The sequence below is a fragment of the Aptenodytes patagonicus genome, chromosome 9 (assembly GCF_965638725.1).
Source record: "Aptenodytes patagonicus chromosome 9, bAptPat1.pri.cur, whole genome shotgun sequence".
Lineage (NCBI taxonomy): Eukaryota > Metazoa > Chordata > Aves > Sphenisciformes > Spheniscidae > Aptenodytes > Aptenodytes patagonicus.
Window position 1 is genome coordinate 12579297 of NC_134957.1, and position 16607 is coordinate 12595903.

At 53.8% G+C, this 16607-nt stretch overlaps 1 protein-coding gene across 1 annotated transcript in view; it reads right to left on the reverse strand.

Annotated features, from left to right (window-relative positions):
* Positions 1-9047, reverse strand: part of LOC143164523 (gamma-aminobutyric acid receptor subunit gamma-4) — a 43733-nt gene extending 34686 nt beyond the window's left edge. Inside the window, exons 1-3 of the mRNA XM_076347205.1 lie at positions 8957-9047; positions 3386-3534; positions 3115-3182 (exon numbers count right to left, since the gene is read on the reverse strand). Coding sequence (XP_076203320.1) covers positions 3115-3182; positions 3386-3534; positions 8957-9012 — 273 coding nt within the window. The 5' untranslated portion in view covers positions 9013-9047. The remainder of the gene's footprint in view (positions 1-3114; positions 3183-3385; positions 3535-8956) is intronic.
* Between the last annotated feature and the right edge of the window lie 7560 nt (positions 9048-16607).

The window sequence follows — 16607 nt, forward strand, 5'->3', positions numbered from 1 at the left end:
ATGGGCTCAGGGGAGATCTAGCCCCGAGTCAAATTCTGGTTTCCTTCCCTCGGAAGTGTGCATTTCCTCAGTTTACATATGGGGAAAAGGGAAAGATCAGACATGTGGGATGGGCCTGACAGCTGGGAGAAGGCAGAGCTTCTCAGGTTGGGAGAAGCTATATAAAAAGGGACAAAGTGGGAATGACATGTCCCCAGCAAAGACAACCTGTATCATACGTTTGATGCCAGCCTGCCAGTGGCTGGCACGACCCACAGAATGACTTAATTCATTGCATCAGCATGGAAAAGCAAACAATCACAAAACAAGCGGGTGAAGCAGCCAAGTCCAGAGGTGACACTGTAGCAGTTTTGTCACAGCCCTTTTCTCTTGCTTCAGGAGACACTACAGCAGGATGCAGCCTCTCTCATGAGCAGGGGGAGGTATTCAGAGTACAGATGGCAGAAAGCTGCCATCCAAGGCTATGAGACCTGGGTCTAGCTGTCCTCAGTACCTTTAATATCAGCCCAGCATCTCAGGAAGAAGGGTTTTAAAGCTCAAGGGAATCACAGTTTCAAGCCTAGGAAGTTACCTAAGGGGACAGGGAAGGGGGCATGTCCATAGAGAGTCTACTTGGGGACTCATATGGAAGTGTCTTCAGATCACTGGTGTCTGTTGGGACCCAGCAGGGAGCCCTGGACTTGTAGCATCTCGGCACTTTGGAGAGACAGTGCAGCCAGTTGTGACTGACACCACAAAAATCCCACAACTGTCTCTACACCGAGTGGTTTCCTCCCCTGCCTGAGCAGCTCCTTGACATGCCATTCCCACAAATGGCAATGCCTTCCTCACGTGGGAAAGCTGCAGATGAGTACCTGCCCTGTGGCAGCAGCTTCCCCAGCAGAGCTCTGCAGATGTAGGCAATTCCAAGTGCCAGTCTTGCCTTCACACTCCTGGCTTGCATTAAGTACACTGAGACCCCCTGGGATCCTGTGCAGTTGTGGAGCCCCACTTCATGAAGCGTAAAAGCTTCTGCTGACTCTTAAAAGAGCTAAACACATGGGTTGAGCTGCTCTAGGAACAGTCAGGGCTGTCTTCAGCAGCACTCTCCCATATGATTCTCTGGTGTCTAGTAAGGGTTGAGTTCACACAGCAGTTTTTCCCCTCGGTAGGGATGCACTGCCTTGCATCCTGTTTTCACAAAAATACTGGAGATGCTGAGTATGCCTGAAGCTCCTATACCTGCAGCCATATATGGTTGTTATTAGCCCAGTGGATCTAAAATACTGAAAGACTGGGATGGATGTACGTATGTTCTCACATACCCATCACCATGGCATAAGCTGTGTTTCTTAGGAAACCAGACTAGCAGTAGTGCCTGGTATCTCCGTTTAAGAGAAGAGATGAACTCTGGATGCAAGACTGGATTTTATAAGGCACTCTGCTGCTACCACCTGCATGGCTATGCAGTGCTCCTGCAACAGGGAGGAGAGCAGAGCTTCCAACAGGGGTGGAAAGGGGTAAAGTAAATGGATGAGAGGGAAAGAGAAGGAATGAGGATGTGCACTGTGGTTTTGCGTGGTTTTCTTGGCATACCCTTGGGCAGTGCAAAGCAGATGGGACAGCCACCTATAATAACATGACTCTCATGCTCTACCTCCAGGCACAGCTGTGGCCAGGGAGGTGAGTACACCCAGCCCCTGCACCCTTCCCCCTGCACTGCTGCTCTTACGTCGCTGTGGCTTCATGTCCACACACCCACATGGGATGGAGGAGCTTGCAGTATCTGCTGGCAGCCAGAGATGACATCCACATAGCTTGGGCTGTGGTTCTCTTCCTGGAGACTGGGCCCACAGAAACAATGAAAGGAAATTTTTTGCCTTGAGGCCGTCCCTGCTGGGCATCCTGATGGTGCCCTCATCGTGCAAGCAAGTGCCCAGCCAGGTGCCCATCTGGTGGCTTGTGAGCAGGTGCTGCTCGGAGGCACATGCTCAGCAGTGACCGGTCAGAAGGGCTGCTTCAAAATGCTTTTTGGAGTGAAAGTGGTACTACAACTACAATGCCATTCCTCCATCCCCAGAGGGGTTTGTTCAGTGGAAATTTTTTACTTGGGAAACTAAAAATAACATGACCATCCTGGGAACTTTCTTTTTTTGGTTTAAGGAGCCTGGTTTTGTTTCTGCTCTGTTTTGCATTGAGAGAGACAAGAAAAGCCAAATTGTCCTGGCTGTACTTCTCCTTTGTCCTCTCCACCCCACTGACCAGAAGACCAAAGAAGTCTTTCAAAACCTGACAGCAGTCAGAAAAGAGGTAAAAATGACGTCAGGAAAGAGGTAAAAATGACTTCACAGGCGAAAATAATAATGGAAGCTTCCTGTGAAAAATAAGTAACCAACAGTTGCTCTCCAGTGCATGCCCTGGAGGCTCTTCAGACCAAAGAGCATCTCTGTTGAGTGTTTCTGCAGCTCCTGGTACAGCAGGGTCCTGAGCCATGAGCAGAAACCATTGCAGTCATGGTGGCATCAATCCAAGGTGCTACGTACTGAAGAAGAGCCATCAGACCTGAGGCACCCTGCCTGCCCCTCCCCAGCACTGCAGGCCAGGCCTGGGCACCTAAGTTTCACACCATCAGACCATTTCTGTGGAAACCATCTCCAGGTACCTATTTCAGCCCTCCTGGGAAGCGCGCTGCTCCCCCTCCCAGCCACCACTGCACTGGCTCAGCCACAGTGGTGCAACTTGCCCCAAGCATCCTGGTGCCCACATGCTTCCCAGGCAGGAGAGGGCAAAGCCACCAGCCAGAGGTGTCTGTCAACATTGCCAGTGGAGAGCAAAGAGCATCATCATCCTTCTCCCTGAGCTCGTGAGCATGTTAGGGTTGCTGAACTCACCAAGGGCACTTGAGGACCTTGCTCCTAACCAGGGATGGCTGTCAAGCCTTTCTAACTCCAGCTGTCAGTGGGTCAGAGCACCTCTTCCCAGGGAAGGGAAACAAATCCACCTCTTCTCATGACAACACCACCTTCACACCATGTCTAGCCAGCATGACACAACCTGCCAGCAGCACTGGGCCAGCTACCTCCCATGCTCTCAGTTGTGGTGATACCGCAACCCTGCAGCAACAACACCACTCACCATCTGGATGACAGACACCGGCCCGATGCTGTTCACATAGATATCCACATCAATAAACGTGGGCTTGACTGTAAAGAAAATAAAATAGGTACAGATGAGCTAGGGCTAGGATCATTTGTGAAGGACTGAGGACCAGGGGAGCATCTGGGATCAGCATGGCTCCACCTCGCCAAAAATACCAACTACAGCAGCCACAAAAGCATGGAAAACACAGATCACAGCCAGGCCAGGTCACCACCCGTGGCCACAGGGAGCTTCAGGGGACACTTACTGCCAATGTCAGGCCTCAGCTTGTTGTCATAGTTCTTCAGCAGTGCGTTGAGGATCTGTGTGGCATCAGTCTCCTGTGCCTTGGGGGTGAGGACCCAGGTTTTATTGATGCTGAGGTAATCATAATCATATTCCTCTGTGCTCTCGCACCTGGAGCAGAGAGACAAAAGGAGAGAGACATTGCTGTGGCATCTATCTGGCGCTCTGTGGGAGCAGGGGCACAGCTGGGTTTCAAGAGATACTAAAGGAGGAGGATGCAGCGCTGCTAAAAGGCGGAACATAAGGAGCTCAGGGATCTCCTCTCAGCCACGCTGTTAAGATGACACAACTCACCTGGCACCTTTGCTCACTTCAGGGTCACCAGACATGCAGGGGCCTTGCTACCAGCAGTCAGGACTAGCAGGCATGGGGTACTCCACATCCTCCCCAGCCCCTTTGGAGACATGCTGCTCATCCCCAAAGTGTGGGAGCCAGTCCCTGCCCTCCCCTGCCCTGTTCCTGCCCATCCCGCTCCTGGCCCTCCTCTGCTGCCAGCAGCTCCTGCTCCTGGAGCTGCCTGTTAACCCCAAATACCTCAGCTGTTCTGCCTGCTGCTTGTATCTGAAGTGGGCTTCCTCTGAGGAAGACAACAGTGACCAAACAGCATTTTTGGGAAGCAAGGTATTTACAATAAAAGCATTTCAGAGAAAAGAGGTCCTAAAACTACCAAGCAGGCAGCATGCACATCTGGCTTGCCAGGAACCCAGCCATCTGCCCTGCACAAATCCTGGGAAATTAAAGCCTTATGCAAACCTCGCTGCCCTCAGGCCAAGACCTGCCACAACCCATTCCCTGTACTCACCAACCCTTCCTCCCCAGCCTTTGGTGTGAGCTCCCATTTAAGGATGCTCCATTTTCCTGATCTTCCAGTTCCAAGCCAGGTGAGGAAAGCTTGCATCCTCCTTTGGGCATTATCCACTAAGCAACAGCTTCTCCCACTGCCTTTCAAATCTGCCCTCTCTAAACCTTTTGCACCTCTCCCTTTTCCTAAAGGAGTTTTCCTAAACCCTCTAATTAAATTAGGTCCACATGGTCAGCTGGGAAATTCTAACCACCTGCTGCTGCTCTGGGCAGCTCATTCACAAGATTGTCCCAGGAACGACACAGCCATATGTGAGAGAGGATGCCGAGCAATCCCACACCTGGCACACCCCCCTCAACGTCTGCCATGTCAGTGTGTCACCTGCTCCAGCGCCAGAAAGGGTCTCGCAGCAGGAGCTGCCACTGTGTTGACAACTCCCAGCTGGAGCCTCGCAGCTCTGAGGTGCAATCAGGCACCACCGATACACATCTCTCTTCAGTGCCTGGGGAGGCAGAGCCTGGCAAAGGTACTTGAAGGGGGAAAAAAAGCATTAAATTGACATGTTGCAGTCAATTTATCAGATGCTCCTCTTTTAAAACCCCAGATAAAACTTGCTTTCACAATCACTTTAAAACTCTTTGCATCTGCCCAGCTTTCAGGCACTGGAATGGGTCTCCCAACAAGGGCTGGGCTGCATGCAGCTGGCTGCCTGCCGCCACATGTTAGGTATTGGCACATCAGCTTGTTTCCTGTCTGATTGCACTGCACTTTCTAAGGATGCTTAAGGAGTCTTAAGCAATGCTGTCAGGATGCACTTCCCTATCTGAGCAGCAGCAGCGTGGGCTCGCCTGGCTGTCGTGCTGTGGCGTGCCTTCGAAATGCAGCCGAACAGACAGCTCCACGGCATCCAGCAGCTGCAGGAGGCACAGGGGACCACTACTGCACCCACCCGAAAGCTGGCAAGAGCCGAAATCTGGGGCTGGCCCCACTGTTGTGGGGCACAAAGAGGGACACGTGTCTCTGCCCACAGCCCAGCCCAGGGCAGGAGAAAGAAATCCTCACTGCTTTCCCTTGCTGCCAGCGTTTTGGGTGATGCAGGCTGCTTCTAGCAGAGTGGGAACAGCTACACTGAAACCTTATCTCAGTGTTCCCTTGACCCTACTTGAAGTCAGCCCAAGACAGGTCACCTGCCAGCACTGAACTCTGCATGTCCCACTGCCCTGCCAAAATCCAGTTCCTGCAAGCCATAAGGCCACAGTAGAGTCCGAAACATCCCTCCAGGGCCGAACAAAACCAGACTGGTTACTCTGACCTCAGCCTTCTGGCTTCCCCCCATTTAGTGTCGTTGATTAACACCCTAAGGCTTGGGGTAGCATGTTCAGGGAGTTACATCCTTATTACAGATGCAGTGACACTACCAAAAATATGCTTTTTGCTAATGCAGCTAATCCTGGACTACTAAACCATACTAAGCCATCTTAGCATAAGCAAGCCAGCTTTTGCTGGAGAAAATATGCTTTTGCTAGGTGTCTGTGCACACACAGACCCACACCAGCTCTTGCTGGTTAGGAGTGTGACTCTCATGCCACCCTATGCAAGCCCCTGCCTCCTCCCCAGTCTCTTCTGAGTGGCACCACTTCAAATCAAGAAGGGAAGAATCCAAGAGCTATTGCAGAGAAGAGGAATTAAGGTGACATGTGCATGTCCCCCCCACAACTGCTAATGGAAATGTCACACTGCAAACCTGCAGCGATCCCCAACGCGCTGTGAATACTTGCTGGCCTGGCGGCTCCGTCTCCTCACACAAAGTGACTGGTTCAGTGACAGGGGACAACCAGTTCTCATATGTCTCCGTGCAGCCAGGAGGAAAGGCAGAGCCACATTTCCTCACCTCCACTTGTCGAAATGTCAAAACATCCACCTCACAGCACTTGTGCGCTCAGCCGGGGCTGGGATGCAGCTGCGAGCGTGGGCAGGGGTTGGGCAGGGGGGATAATGGCAGGGCAGAGCTGGGGACATTGCGAGGAAATCCCTGGTCTGACACATGTGGTCAGGGCCATGGCAGCTCCCGCTGGTGCCCAGAGCAGGAGGCCTGCACGGCAGGGAGGTGTCCTTTCAGATGCGCTCACATATATGGATGGGGTTGGACAACCCTCCTCGGGCAACCCTTGGCATTACAGCAGGACAGTGCTCTGCCTGGCCTCCCTAATTCTGTTTTACTCAAGCAGACACCTGTTTTGCTGAGGTTTCCAAGCACACTGATGATCAAAGTAAAAGCCACCTGAAGAGCTGGTGGCTGGCTCCCTCTCCCAGTGCCCAAGCTGTCTGACAAAGTTTCATTTGGCTGGAGGAGGGGAAGAGCAACATGTGCCATGAGCCCTCGAAGCCACTTCTGCTCCTTGCCTGGTAGGACAGCCGATGGTGCTTGACCGGAATGCATACCCACTACTATTTGCAACCTGGTGTGTTAACGAAGTCTGAGACCAGTAAAATTTTGTACTGAGACCTGCACCAGCTGGGGAGGTGACACACACCCTCCCAGCCATCCCTAGTCCTGAGGCAGGAACGTTCTGGAGCAGATGCTGGTACCAGGGCTGTGATTGTCCAGCCCCTCTGTAAACACAGCTCAAAGCCTCCCCTGCTCATGAGGAACAGACAGCAACAAAATGCAAGAACAACATTTCCTTTGGTTGAAAAACACTGTGGTCAATCCTAATTACCACATGCTAATGTGTCCTTCTAGCCACCCATCCCAATGCCTCCAAGGGTTGTAGGCACAGGGACATTCAGGCAAATTACTCTAAATTAGAAGCAGGCAGAGGATTTAAGGACAAGGGGCTCACTAAACTGTACCCTACCCGTTTCACATGTCTTTGTACCTCTCCTTTGTGGGCACGCTCCACGAAGCCCCAGTGGCCAAGTCTACACAGTTTCAACCATCCGTCAAGCTCAGCTTTCCGGTGGTGCGATGCTGTGCAGGGATCCTGCCGTCAGGGCTCAGAGTTGGGTGCCTTGGTCCCAGCCGAGGCAGTGCCCTGGGAAACGCTGGTGAATTAGGCTCTGCAGTGGGGGGACCCCCTGGGGAGTGCTGAGTCATCCGGCACAAAGCATCCAGCCCCCTCCAGTGCCAGGGGACAGGTCTTGCAGCTTGTGCTGGGAGAAGAGCTCGCACACATGCGGCACCTGAACTGGGCTCCTCACCCCAGCACCCACCATCAAGTGTGGGGCTGGCGAAATTCACCCCCTGCAAGCTGCAGCCAGGAAAAATGCAGTGAATGCACAGTAAGACCCTGATATAACTTGCTCCTTTTCTCCTTCTTCTCCCACAGGCTTCCTCTCCCGCTGCATCACACCCCCCAACATGCACAGACACTGCTCCTGGCAAAGCGGGACTCAGGGAAGAGGTAGACATGAAGGACTGGGCAGAAGGGAAGCTGGGCCAGCTACGGGGCTGGCCATAGCTAGCTTTCACATGCTCAAGGGCATGTGAATACATGACTTAACTGCTCCTCCATGTGATCTTGCAGCTTACGACTCATCCTCTCAAAATGCAGTGCTCGTGGCAGTGCACTGCAGGGATGGTGAGGCATAGGAACCGGGACCACCATGGACCCCCATCTTGGCCCTTAAATGCCCTCCGGCACCAGCATGCTGGTGAGAGGCTGGGTGTCAGGGCATGAGCCATGGGGCAGCTCTCGCTGCCTAGACCCCGGGAAGGCCGAGCCCCAGAGGACTGCAGCAGGGATGGACTTTCTGCCCGCACCTGAGGTCAGGAAGCCTTGGCAGAGCAGACCATTAGTAGCAGGATTCATGCTCCCTGTCCCTGACTGCATTTGTAATGGGATTTGATCAGCTTTAAGGCAGCTTATTCTGCCAATTAGCTTCAGCCAGTAAAATCCCTCTTCCCCCGAGCCCTGGGGGCAACAATCTGCTGACAACATGTTCTTTCCCCTAGCTAGCCATTAAACTCACCAGCAGGACTAGGAATTGTAAAAAAAAAAAAAAAAAAGGTGGAAAAGAAACTTGAAAACCCCTTGTGTGGGGGGCCTTTCATCGCTGTCTACAGAAAAGCGCTACGAACTGCTGGCCCTGGGAGAGAACAGTAATCTGCCAGCCCCACGCCTCCTCACCCAGCATGCTGGTGGCATTGGGCTGGCATCGGGCTCCCAGCCGGCACCCAGAGCTGGGACCTGGAGCCAACCTGTAGAGCAAGGCAGGAGCCCGCGCTGCGCTCCTCCTGCCAGGCTGCAAGCCCTGCAGGGGCTTTCGGGGTGCCAGAGGATGGAGTGCAGGGAAGAAAGCTCCTTCGCACCCAGCCCGACTCCGCATGGAAATGCCCCGGTGACGGATGGAGCCCCCAGGAGATACCGAGCTCCCTCTGCTCCTGCTCTGGGCACCCCCAGAAGGGGCTCAGCCCCCGGCAAGATTCAGCCAGCGAGGTGAGGGCTGGGTGGAAAACGGGATGTCCTCTTGATTCCCGGCATGCAAAGAGGGGATCCGGGGTGCAAAGGACATGCAGGCACTTGCATGGTGCTGCCGCGACCAGACCTGATCCTGCCTCGGCGCCGGCTGGAAGGAACCGCTGGGGGCACAGAGGTTCCCAAACCCCCGCTGAAGCCGGGGTGGGGGGGCGTGGGAAGACATGCTGCGACTCCAGCCCCCTCCCCTCCCATTGCCCCGACGGGTAAACTGAGGCGGAGAGGGGGCGTCCCGGCCCGCGGGGGGGCTCACCTGGCGCGCAGGACCGGCCCGAGGGCCAGGCAGAGCAGCAGCACCGTCCCGGGCATCTCGGCGAGGCGAGGACCGGCCCCGGGGGGGCGGCGGCGGCGGTGCGCCCGCCCCGGCGGGTCTCAGCGCGGGGCCGGGGCGGGGGCGGCGGCGGGGCCCCCCCGCTGCCCGCTGCGCCGCGCTCCAGCCCCGCCGCCGCCCGCCCGGCTCCGCGCTCCGCGCACCGCTCCGCGCCGCCGGGGAGGAAGGGGAAAGTTGGGCATCTCTTCTCCGACTCCGCGGCGGGGAGGGGCTCGGCGCAGGGTCCTACCTCCCCGCGCAGGGGCTGGCTCCCCCCACACCCCCCCGAGGGCTGAGCGCCAGCGGGGAGGGGCGCGCGGCAGAGTCAAACCCGCGCATCTGCCTGCCGCCGCGCTGCCGGAGAGCGAGCACCGTCAGCTGGTGTAAGGATCTCTCGCTCCCCCTTTGCGTAACGAGGCGCTTGATTTGTCTTAGTAGCTTTTTTTTTTTTAAATGCACAACAGTTGGTTTTTTTTCCTAAAAAAAAAAAAAAGGTGGGTAATTATTGTTAAAATATGCAAGGCGTCAGTCCCCGCTGGGCTGAGCTGCAAGGGAGATGCAGCCGGGAGAGGGTCCTTTCCCACCTGTTGAGGCTGCTGTCCTGCAAAAAAAGCCGGGAGGGTGTGTGGGAAGGAGCTGCGGGACAGACAGGGGTCACGGGTGGGCTGCGGGTTTTCAGGCTGTTGCTCTCTGCTCTCACGGTTTGCCAAGCTGCACTTGGGCATTTCTTTTCACTGCTGGCATCCGACTTGTAAACAGGAATAACAGATTCCTTCTTGGCGAGTTTTGGGTGACAGTTGCTCTGAACCAACATTGTTACAGCTACATGAGGTACCAATAATTGTCCTTCATCATCTGTTTACAGCCGTGAGTTGCAGGAGCCCATCCCCAGAGGGGCCTGGTCCTGCATCTCCCAGAGGATCTGGTAACACTGATGACAAATGGGGATTTGGTGCCACCCCTCGGGACTGGAGTGGGACCATCCCTGGTACTGGAGTGGGACCACGGACAACTGACTCTCTCAGTCCTGGCCCTGTCACAGCCTTCCCCACATGAGCATGGGCAAATCACTTCTCTGGTCTCCATCTGCAGCGTGCCGGTAACCACTGTCTCATTTGCTCAGCTCGGCAGGATAGGGAGATACCTGTTCCCTAGGCATGTTCAGTGCTTAATAGCCAGGACCAGTCCCAGTGGGGACTAGGAGTGCTACAGGACTGCAAGCGGTAAATAACAGCAGCACACCTGGGTGATTTTTCAAGGCTCTTACTACACAGGCTCTCCCTTGCTGATTCTTGCAGTGATCACCTTGAGCCCTCAAGCATGAGATCTGAGCAGCCTCAAAGCCATAGGAACCAGCTGCAGGCATCGCAGCTCCGAGATGGCATTTCCCTGTAGCGAAGCAGCTGCAGATTATGTTTCCTTTACTGCATGCAAAGAAGCCAGCTCTGGGATGGCAGATTTTACAGGAAGCACATGTCAAAAGAGTAAATAATGAATATCAAAGCAGCTGTGAAGGTGAAAAGAGCCCTTTAAGCTTCAAAGCAAGCCACTGGATTGCCCCAGAAGTTCTTCAGGGATCCAGATGAAGCCAAAGTTGGGAAAGGTTCAAGAGCAGCCACAGGGAGGACGTAGCTGTTGAGGATGCTGGTCATGAACAGATCACAGAAAATCCAGGGGTTCATATATGTGCTCTCAGCTCCCCCTCAAGACGCAGGATGTGAAGTGGTATGTGAGGAAATTCTTGGGACTGATTTCTTTTGACCACCCCTTCTGCCACCTGAGAACTGAGAGATCTGGGGAAGACTGGTGCTTGGAGAGCTGGAGGTGGTCTGTGCAGTGTTAGGGAATCACAACATCCGTTATGATGCTGTTTTGGGGACACCTTCCAGGCAGTTGTATGTATCGAGAGTGTCTGAGCAGCTCTCCTCCCTGGTCTTCTCCTTCACCTACAGTGGTTTCTTGTTGTAACTGGTACTGAGTCTTTTACTTGGAGCAAGGATAAGAATGAAGCATATCAATGGTGTAGGAGAGCAAGAGGAGAGCGCTGCTTTTCAAGCAAACACCTTATTTATCAACAGCACAGGCTCAGCCTGGGAGAAACCCATTTCAAATTCATGGTGAATGATTTTGACCAGGAAAAAACACCCTCAGTCCAAATCCTGAGAAGGACAAAATGTCCTGCACCAATGTTTTGGGAGGAAACAGCCCCTATTTTCCACTTTGAAGAGACATTTGTTTTGAGGTGTACTGTCTTGGGATTCTCCAAACTTAAACAGGACATGAAATGTTTTATTCAAGATGCTTTTTGTCCCTTCTGGTATTTCAGTTTAACTGGAAAACTAATAAAACCTATTATTTACAGAGTCCTTATGAGCACAGAGCCTGGGGGCCATGCTGCCATAGTAAATGAGGGTTTGATCATGCAGTCCTCACTGCAGGATTTAGCCCTGGGAGACAAGGAGACAATTCTAGCCCTGGCCCAGGATCCCAAACTTTGCAAGGTTGGCAGTGCTTTCAGAGGGAGCTGCCCTATAGCCAGAGTCCTGTATGAGTCTGGGCACATCTGCAACCCTTTCTGAATCCCATTGTGCTCTCTCAAAAGCTCCTTTGCAGTGTCAGTCATGAAATCTGTGCTGCCTGCTCCTGCGTTGGTGGGTAGTGTTTATGACTGCAGGCTGGAGCAGCAGGTGAAGGCAGGAGGCAATGCTCTGCCCTCCTCTTCCTTGTGCAAGGGGCTGGTCACTCCTTGCCTCAGGCAATGCCAAAGACAAGGAGTGTCTCTCTCCAAGGAGTGTCTCTCTCCAAGGAGACTGCTCTTCTGGGCTGTGGCAGAAGTGCTGTACTGAGGGAAAATAGATACAGCTGGAGAAAAATATTAACCCAAGGTGCTTAGGAGCTTGTTTCTGAGAAAACTGAGGCTCTTAGCATTTGCAAAATCCTCCTCAGACAGGTATCTTTCAAGGGTGGAGGAGCAAGGTGACCCACAGTGGGACTGGAGGACCCCGGGCAGAGACAGATGCCACAGGGCTCTGCAGGATCAGCTCAGGCTTGAGAGCACTGCTGGCAGAGCTGGGGACACCAGGACAAGGAGCTGCCAGGGTGTTTGCAGGCAGCCACTGCCAAGGCCATGCAGCAAGACAGCTCTGAAGGGCTGCATAGAGGTGAATTTGCCTTCCCCTCCTCCCGTCACTGCTCCACGTCATCTGTCTGAGGGCAGAGCACAGTTAGAGCCACTGTCCTTGATGCTCACTCTCCTCCTGGTAACAAACTGGGGCTTGTGCTGTAGGTAACAGCAGCCAGTGCATCCTCCAGGAGCAACGCAGGTTCCCACGCCGAGGTTTCCCATGGATCTCCTTCCTGTGCCCAGAGCTGCGGGCTCTGGCAGAAGGCAGAGGCTGGTCAGGCTGCGAGTTTCCTACAGCAGCATCCATGAGGCTGAGTATGCTGACACGCCTGGGACGAGAGCAGTGAAGGTTAGCTGAGGAGCAGCTGGTTACAGGGTCCCTTTGGAAAACTTGGAGGATTAAAAACCCTGTATAAGCCTCAACCCTTTTCTCTGAGTTGGGGCATGTCCTGCATGGTAGAAACATTTGTTTACTCTACCAGGGCATTTGTTCAACATAGCCGAGGTTTTGTCTTTTTCAGGCTCACCAGGCAGACCGGGCACAGCAGCAGATGCTGCATCTGGGCTCACACGACATCAATAACTGCTCCAGCTGGGCTCTGGCTTCCCACTATTATGGACAGCGATGATATATGAAGCAGACAGGACACAGTTTGGTTTTTAGGTGCTGGAGTGAACTTGCAGTGCTGACAGATTAAAAAAATGTGTTTGGAGCCTGAACAAATGTGATGTGAACGTTTTCCAAGGAGAATGAAGGATGTGGGAGGACAGCCCAGGCCATAGCAAGAGCTGGTGCAAGCTGTCCCAGAGGGTGACAAGAGCGTTGATGGGAGCGAGAACTTTACTTTCATCCTCTGCTGCTACGTCAGGCCGGGCCTGAAGGAGTCTCCACATCCCTTCCACTGTGGACAGTCCCTCTTCAAAATTAGTTGCTTAGTGGGAAGAGATCACCAAACTGATAGGTGATCTGATACTGGGTGTCAGAACGGTTCTCGCTGTTGTCCTGAGGATGGGAAAGATGCCATTTCCTGCGCTTTTATGGTTCTGCTTTTCTGGCGCTCTCCCCAGCTCAGGGCTTAACACGTTACATTCCTCCTAGGGATCAATACATGAAAAGAGAAAACGTACAAAGGAAAGGGTGGGGAGGGGAAGAGAATTGGCAGCATTTGACAAAAAAGGGAAAAATCTCAGCAAATTGAGCACCAGGTGTTTCAATACTTTTTCAAATGGAATTTGCAGCTATGCCATCCGTATATCTGATGTCGCACGTCCAGTACAGGACGATGCGCTGGTAGTTTGGCCTCTTGCCCCCAGAATAACTCCCAGGTAGTACATCCATATTTTAAATACTGTGCAACTGCTGACACAAATTTTGGGGACATGCAGCTGCAGGAGCAGGAGCAGCTACTTCTCTTCACTGTAGAAATGCATCTGCCTCTGGATGGAGACACACTAGCTCCTTGTCAACCTGTGCCACAATAGTTCAGGGTAGGGAAAAAGGAGCCAGGAAGGTCATGGAGGCAACAAAAACTGTCATTGGGATGCAAACTTATTTCACACAGTGATTCCTCCCAGGGTTGCTCAATACCTGGGAAAAACCTGGGCTTGGGGCTCTCCAGAGGACACACTGGGATTCAGAGCAGAGCCTACACATGCAGAAGACGGTGCTCACGGCCAAAACCCATGGATGGACCTGGCCAGCAGTAACCCTGCCTGACCCTTTCCGTACTGCAGCTCTGAAGGCACAGTTGGTGGCACATCACCACCCACTGGCACCCCTGGCAGGATTTTAAGAGAGTGAGAGAGGGAGGCACAGTTGCCTTTATTGTTAATACCCATAGGCACTTCTATCCAGAGATGCGGGCATTTCAATGACTTCTCTCTACACTGGCTTGGGAATGTTTATACACCAGTAAATAATGTTAACTGCTCATCTGTGGCTGTGTTTAGCTCTTGCAATTACAACCATTTCCACCAGCTGGTCTGGGTCCTGCACTCTGCTTTTCCTCTTGCCCCAGATCTGTGGTTTGCCAGGCAGTTTGACATTTTGTCAGCCTGAGGATAATGCAGGGCAGTTGGCAAGCAGAGAAACCAGTGAAAGAAGCTTTCCTCCCAGAGCTGAGGCAGAATGCAGTCCCTCCTGTGGGAGGTACCAGGTGATCTGGGTACCTTGATCACACAAGCTGTGTTTCTTTGCTGTCTGTTATGGGACTGACTCTGAAGCCCCAGGACAGATGCCTGCAGTGGACCCATATTCTCACACCTCTTTCCTTCTTGGGAGCTACTAGGCATTTTCAGGGCCTCTTTATTTTCCTCCCCTGTGAAGCTCTGGTGCCTCCCCCAGCAAGAGGGAAATGCCCTTCTCGCTCAAGTGCCTGAACTCAGGGGACACATTTTGTTGGGGCTGGTTTTTGTTGTGTTTTAGAGAGGCAGTGCTTGGGACTGTGGCACTGCGGTCCACAGTGCCACCCCAACAGGGCTGCATTAGCAAGAGCTCACCGGGGGGGGTGACCAGCTGATAATGGGCTTGGCACACCTTGATGCACTTTCACCATACGGCATGTGGGCTCCCCAGCACACGCCTGCTCAGGGCAGGGGCAGCACCTGCTCCTCGCCTGGAGCAGCTTGGCAGCCCCTCTTCCACCCCTGGCTCAAAGCATCATTCATTCAGGGGGAAGAGAGCATCCTCTGTGCTGCTATTACCCACTCCCAGATGGGGGGAAGCAATGGGACCGCCTCTCCTTCCATCTCCTCTTGGCCCATGTGGGGGACAGCAGGAGAGCTGGCCCCCATGGCAGCCCTGAGAGCCCCCCATGGTCATGCCACCAGGGTTCCCCCCAAGTCCATGGCAGAGCAGGGCTGCTCTCCCAGTCCAGACTCCATCCAGCAGCCAGCTGCTCTCTACTGCTGGCACTGCCATTTGCACCCTTTCCACCTCCACACCCTTGTGAGCATCTGTGATGCTCCTCAGCCCGTGCCCACAAGAGTACATGGAGAAATGCCAGCACTGCTCTCTTCCTCAGCTCCAGGATCTCCCATGAAACACTGACCTAGATCAACCCTGCGCCGCACATGAGCTCGGGCTGTGCTGCTGTGGCTGCCGGGCACGGTGAGCCCCACTCAGGTACCCCCCCCCTTCGGGATTTTAATTTCCAACTGAATAGTCCTCACACCTCATCGCGTGGAAATCCAGACCCTGTCCAGCCAACGCAGCCAGTGCCACAGTGTCCAGCATCCACTGTTCCCCTCACCCTCAGTTTCCTCCGCCTCCATCCCAGCCCCTCCGGTTGCCGAAAGAAATCAGTGCCAGCTGAAGTGCAAAGAGGCCGACACTGTGAACCACGGCTTTCGCGCTCGGTGCCCTCCAGCGTCCGCGCTCCCAAAGTCATCGGAGCAGAAATGGCTGCACACACAGCACCCCTCCAAAAGAGAGATGCTGGCACTAGGATCTGGTAATTGCCAGCATGTCAGGAATGAGAGATCTTCTCGTAATACTCACTAATCTCCAATCTTAATCTTGTTTGTTGCTGTTAAGTCTCAGAGAAATTGGGCCAATGTGTTGAAAGGAGGTAAAATAAAAAGATTCAAGAGGAGACTGAAGTCTCTTCAGAAAACTGAAAAGAAATAATCTTCAAAGGCTCCCACAAGCCTGCACGCCCTGGCCTGGAAAAGCAGAACAGACAAACACTGAGAACAGCAGCGGGAGCCTTGCTGGAGTTGTTTTTTAGTCAGGTATTTTGTGGGAGGAGACAGAAGAGTTAAGGCTGGAATATCAGAAAGCAGTTACAGGATCTCAGCACCCAGGGCTTGACCCTTTCCCCGGGACCCCATCCCTGGGGTCACTGCTGCCTGGCAGGCTCAGGTCCCCGAGGCAAAGCCCAGTTCCCTTTTCCCCACCGGGCTGGCAACCAGCCGGAGCAGCAGCACATGAGGGGCTGGATGCTTTTCCCTGGGTGAGACCCCCCAGGCAGGTCTGCGGTCCCTCCCCACTGCCCCACCTGCGAGCGGGATCCAGCCAGGTGGAGAGAGCTGCAAAGAAACAACCTGTTCTGGGGGAATGGAAGGAGTTGCCTTGGGCAGACGGCCTCTGCCTATGTCCAGGCAGGGTATTTGCTGCCCCTCATCCCAGGCTTTCAGGGCAAGGAGCCAGGGCAGCGCAGCACCTTGCTCCCACCACCCTGCCTGGGGCTGCCTCACCCCTCCCGCATCCTATTGCCTTGCAGCATCCCTGCAGACAGCCCTGTGCCAACACCCTCTCACCCTCACACAAGGGACACGCATGGAGGGGTCTCCCCTCTCCTTGTATCCTCCCCTGAGACCTGTGAGGTTCCTGCAGTGGAAGCTGCTTCCAGACTATGTACTTGTCACTGCTCACCAAGCTGCTGCTGAATCCCTTCCTCAGGTCACAGGTACTTTTAGCCTCCCTGACAGCCCAAGGCAACACATGTTGCCATTAAATAAGGTCCTGCT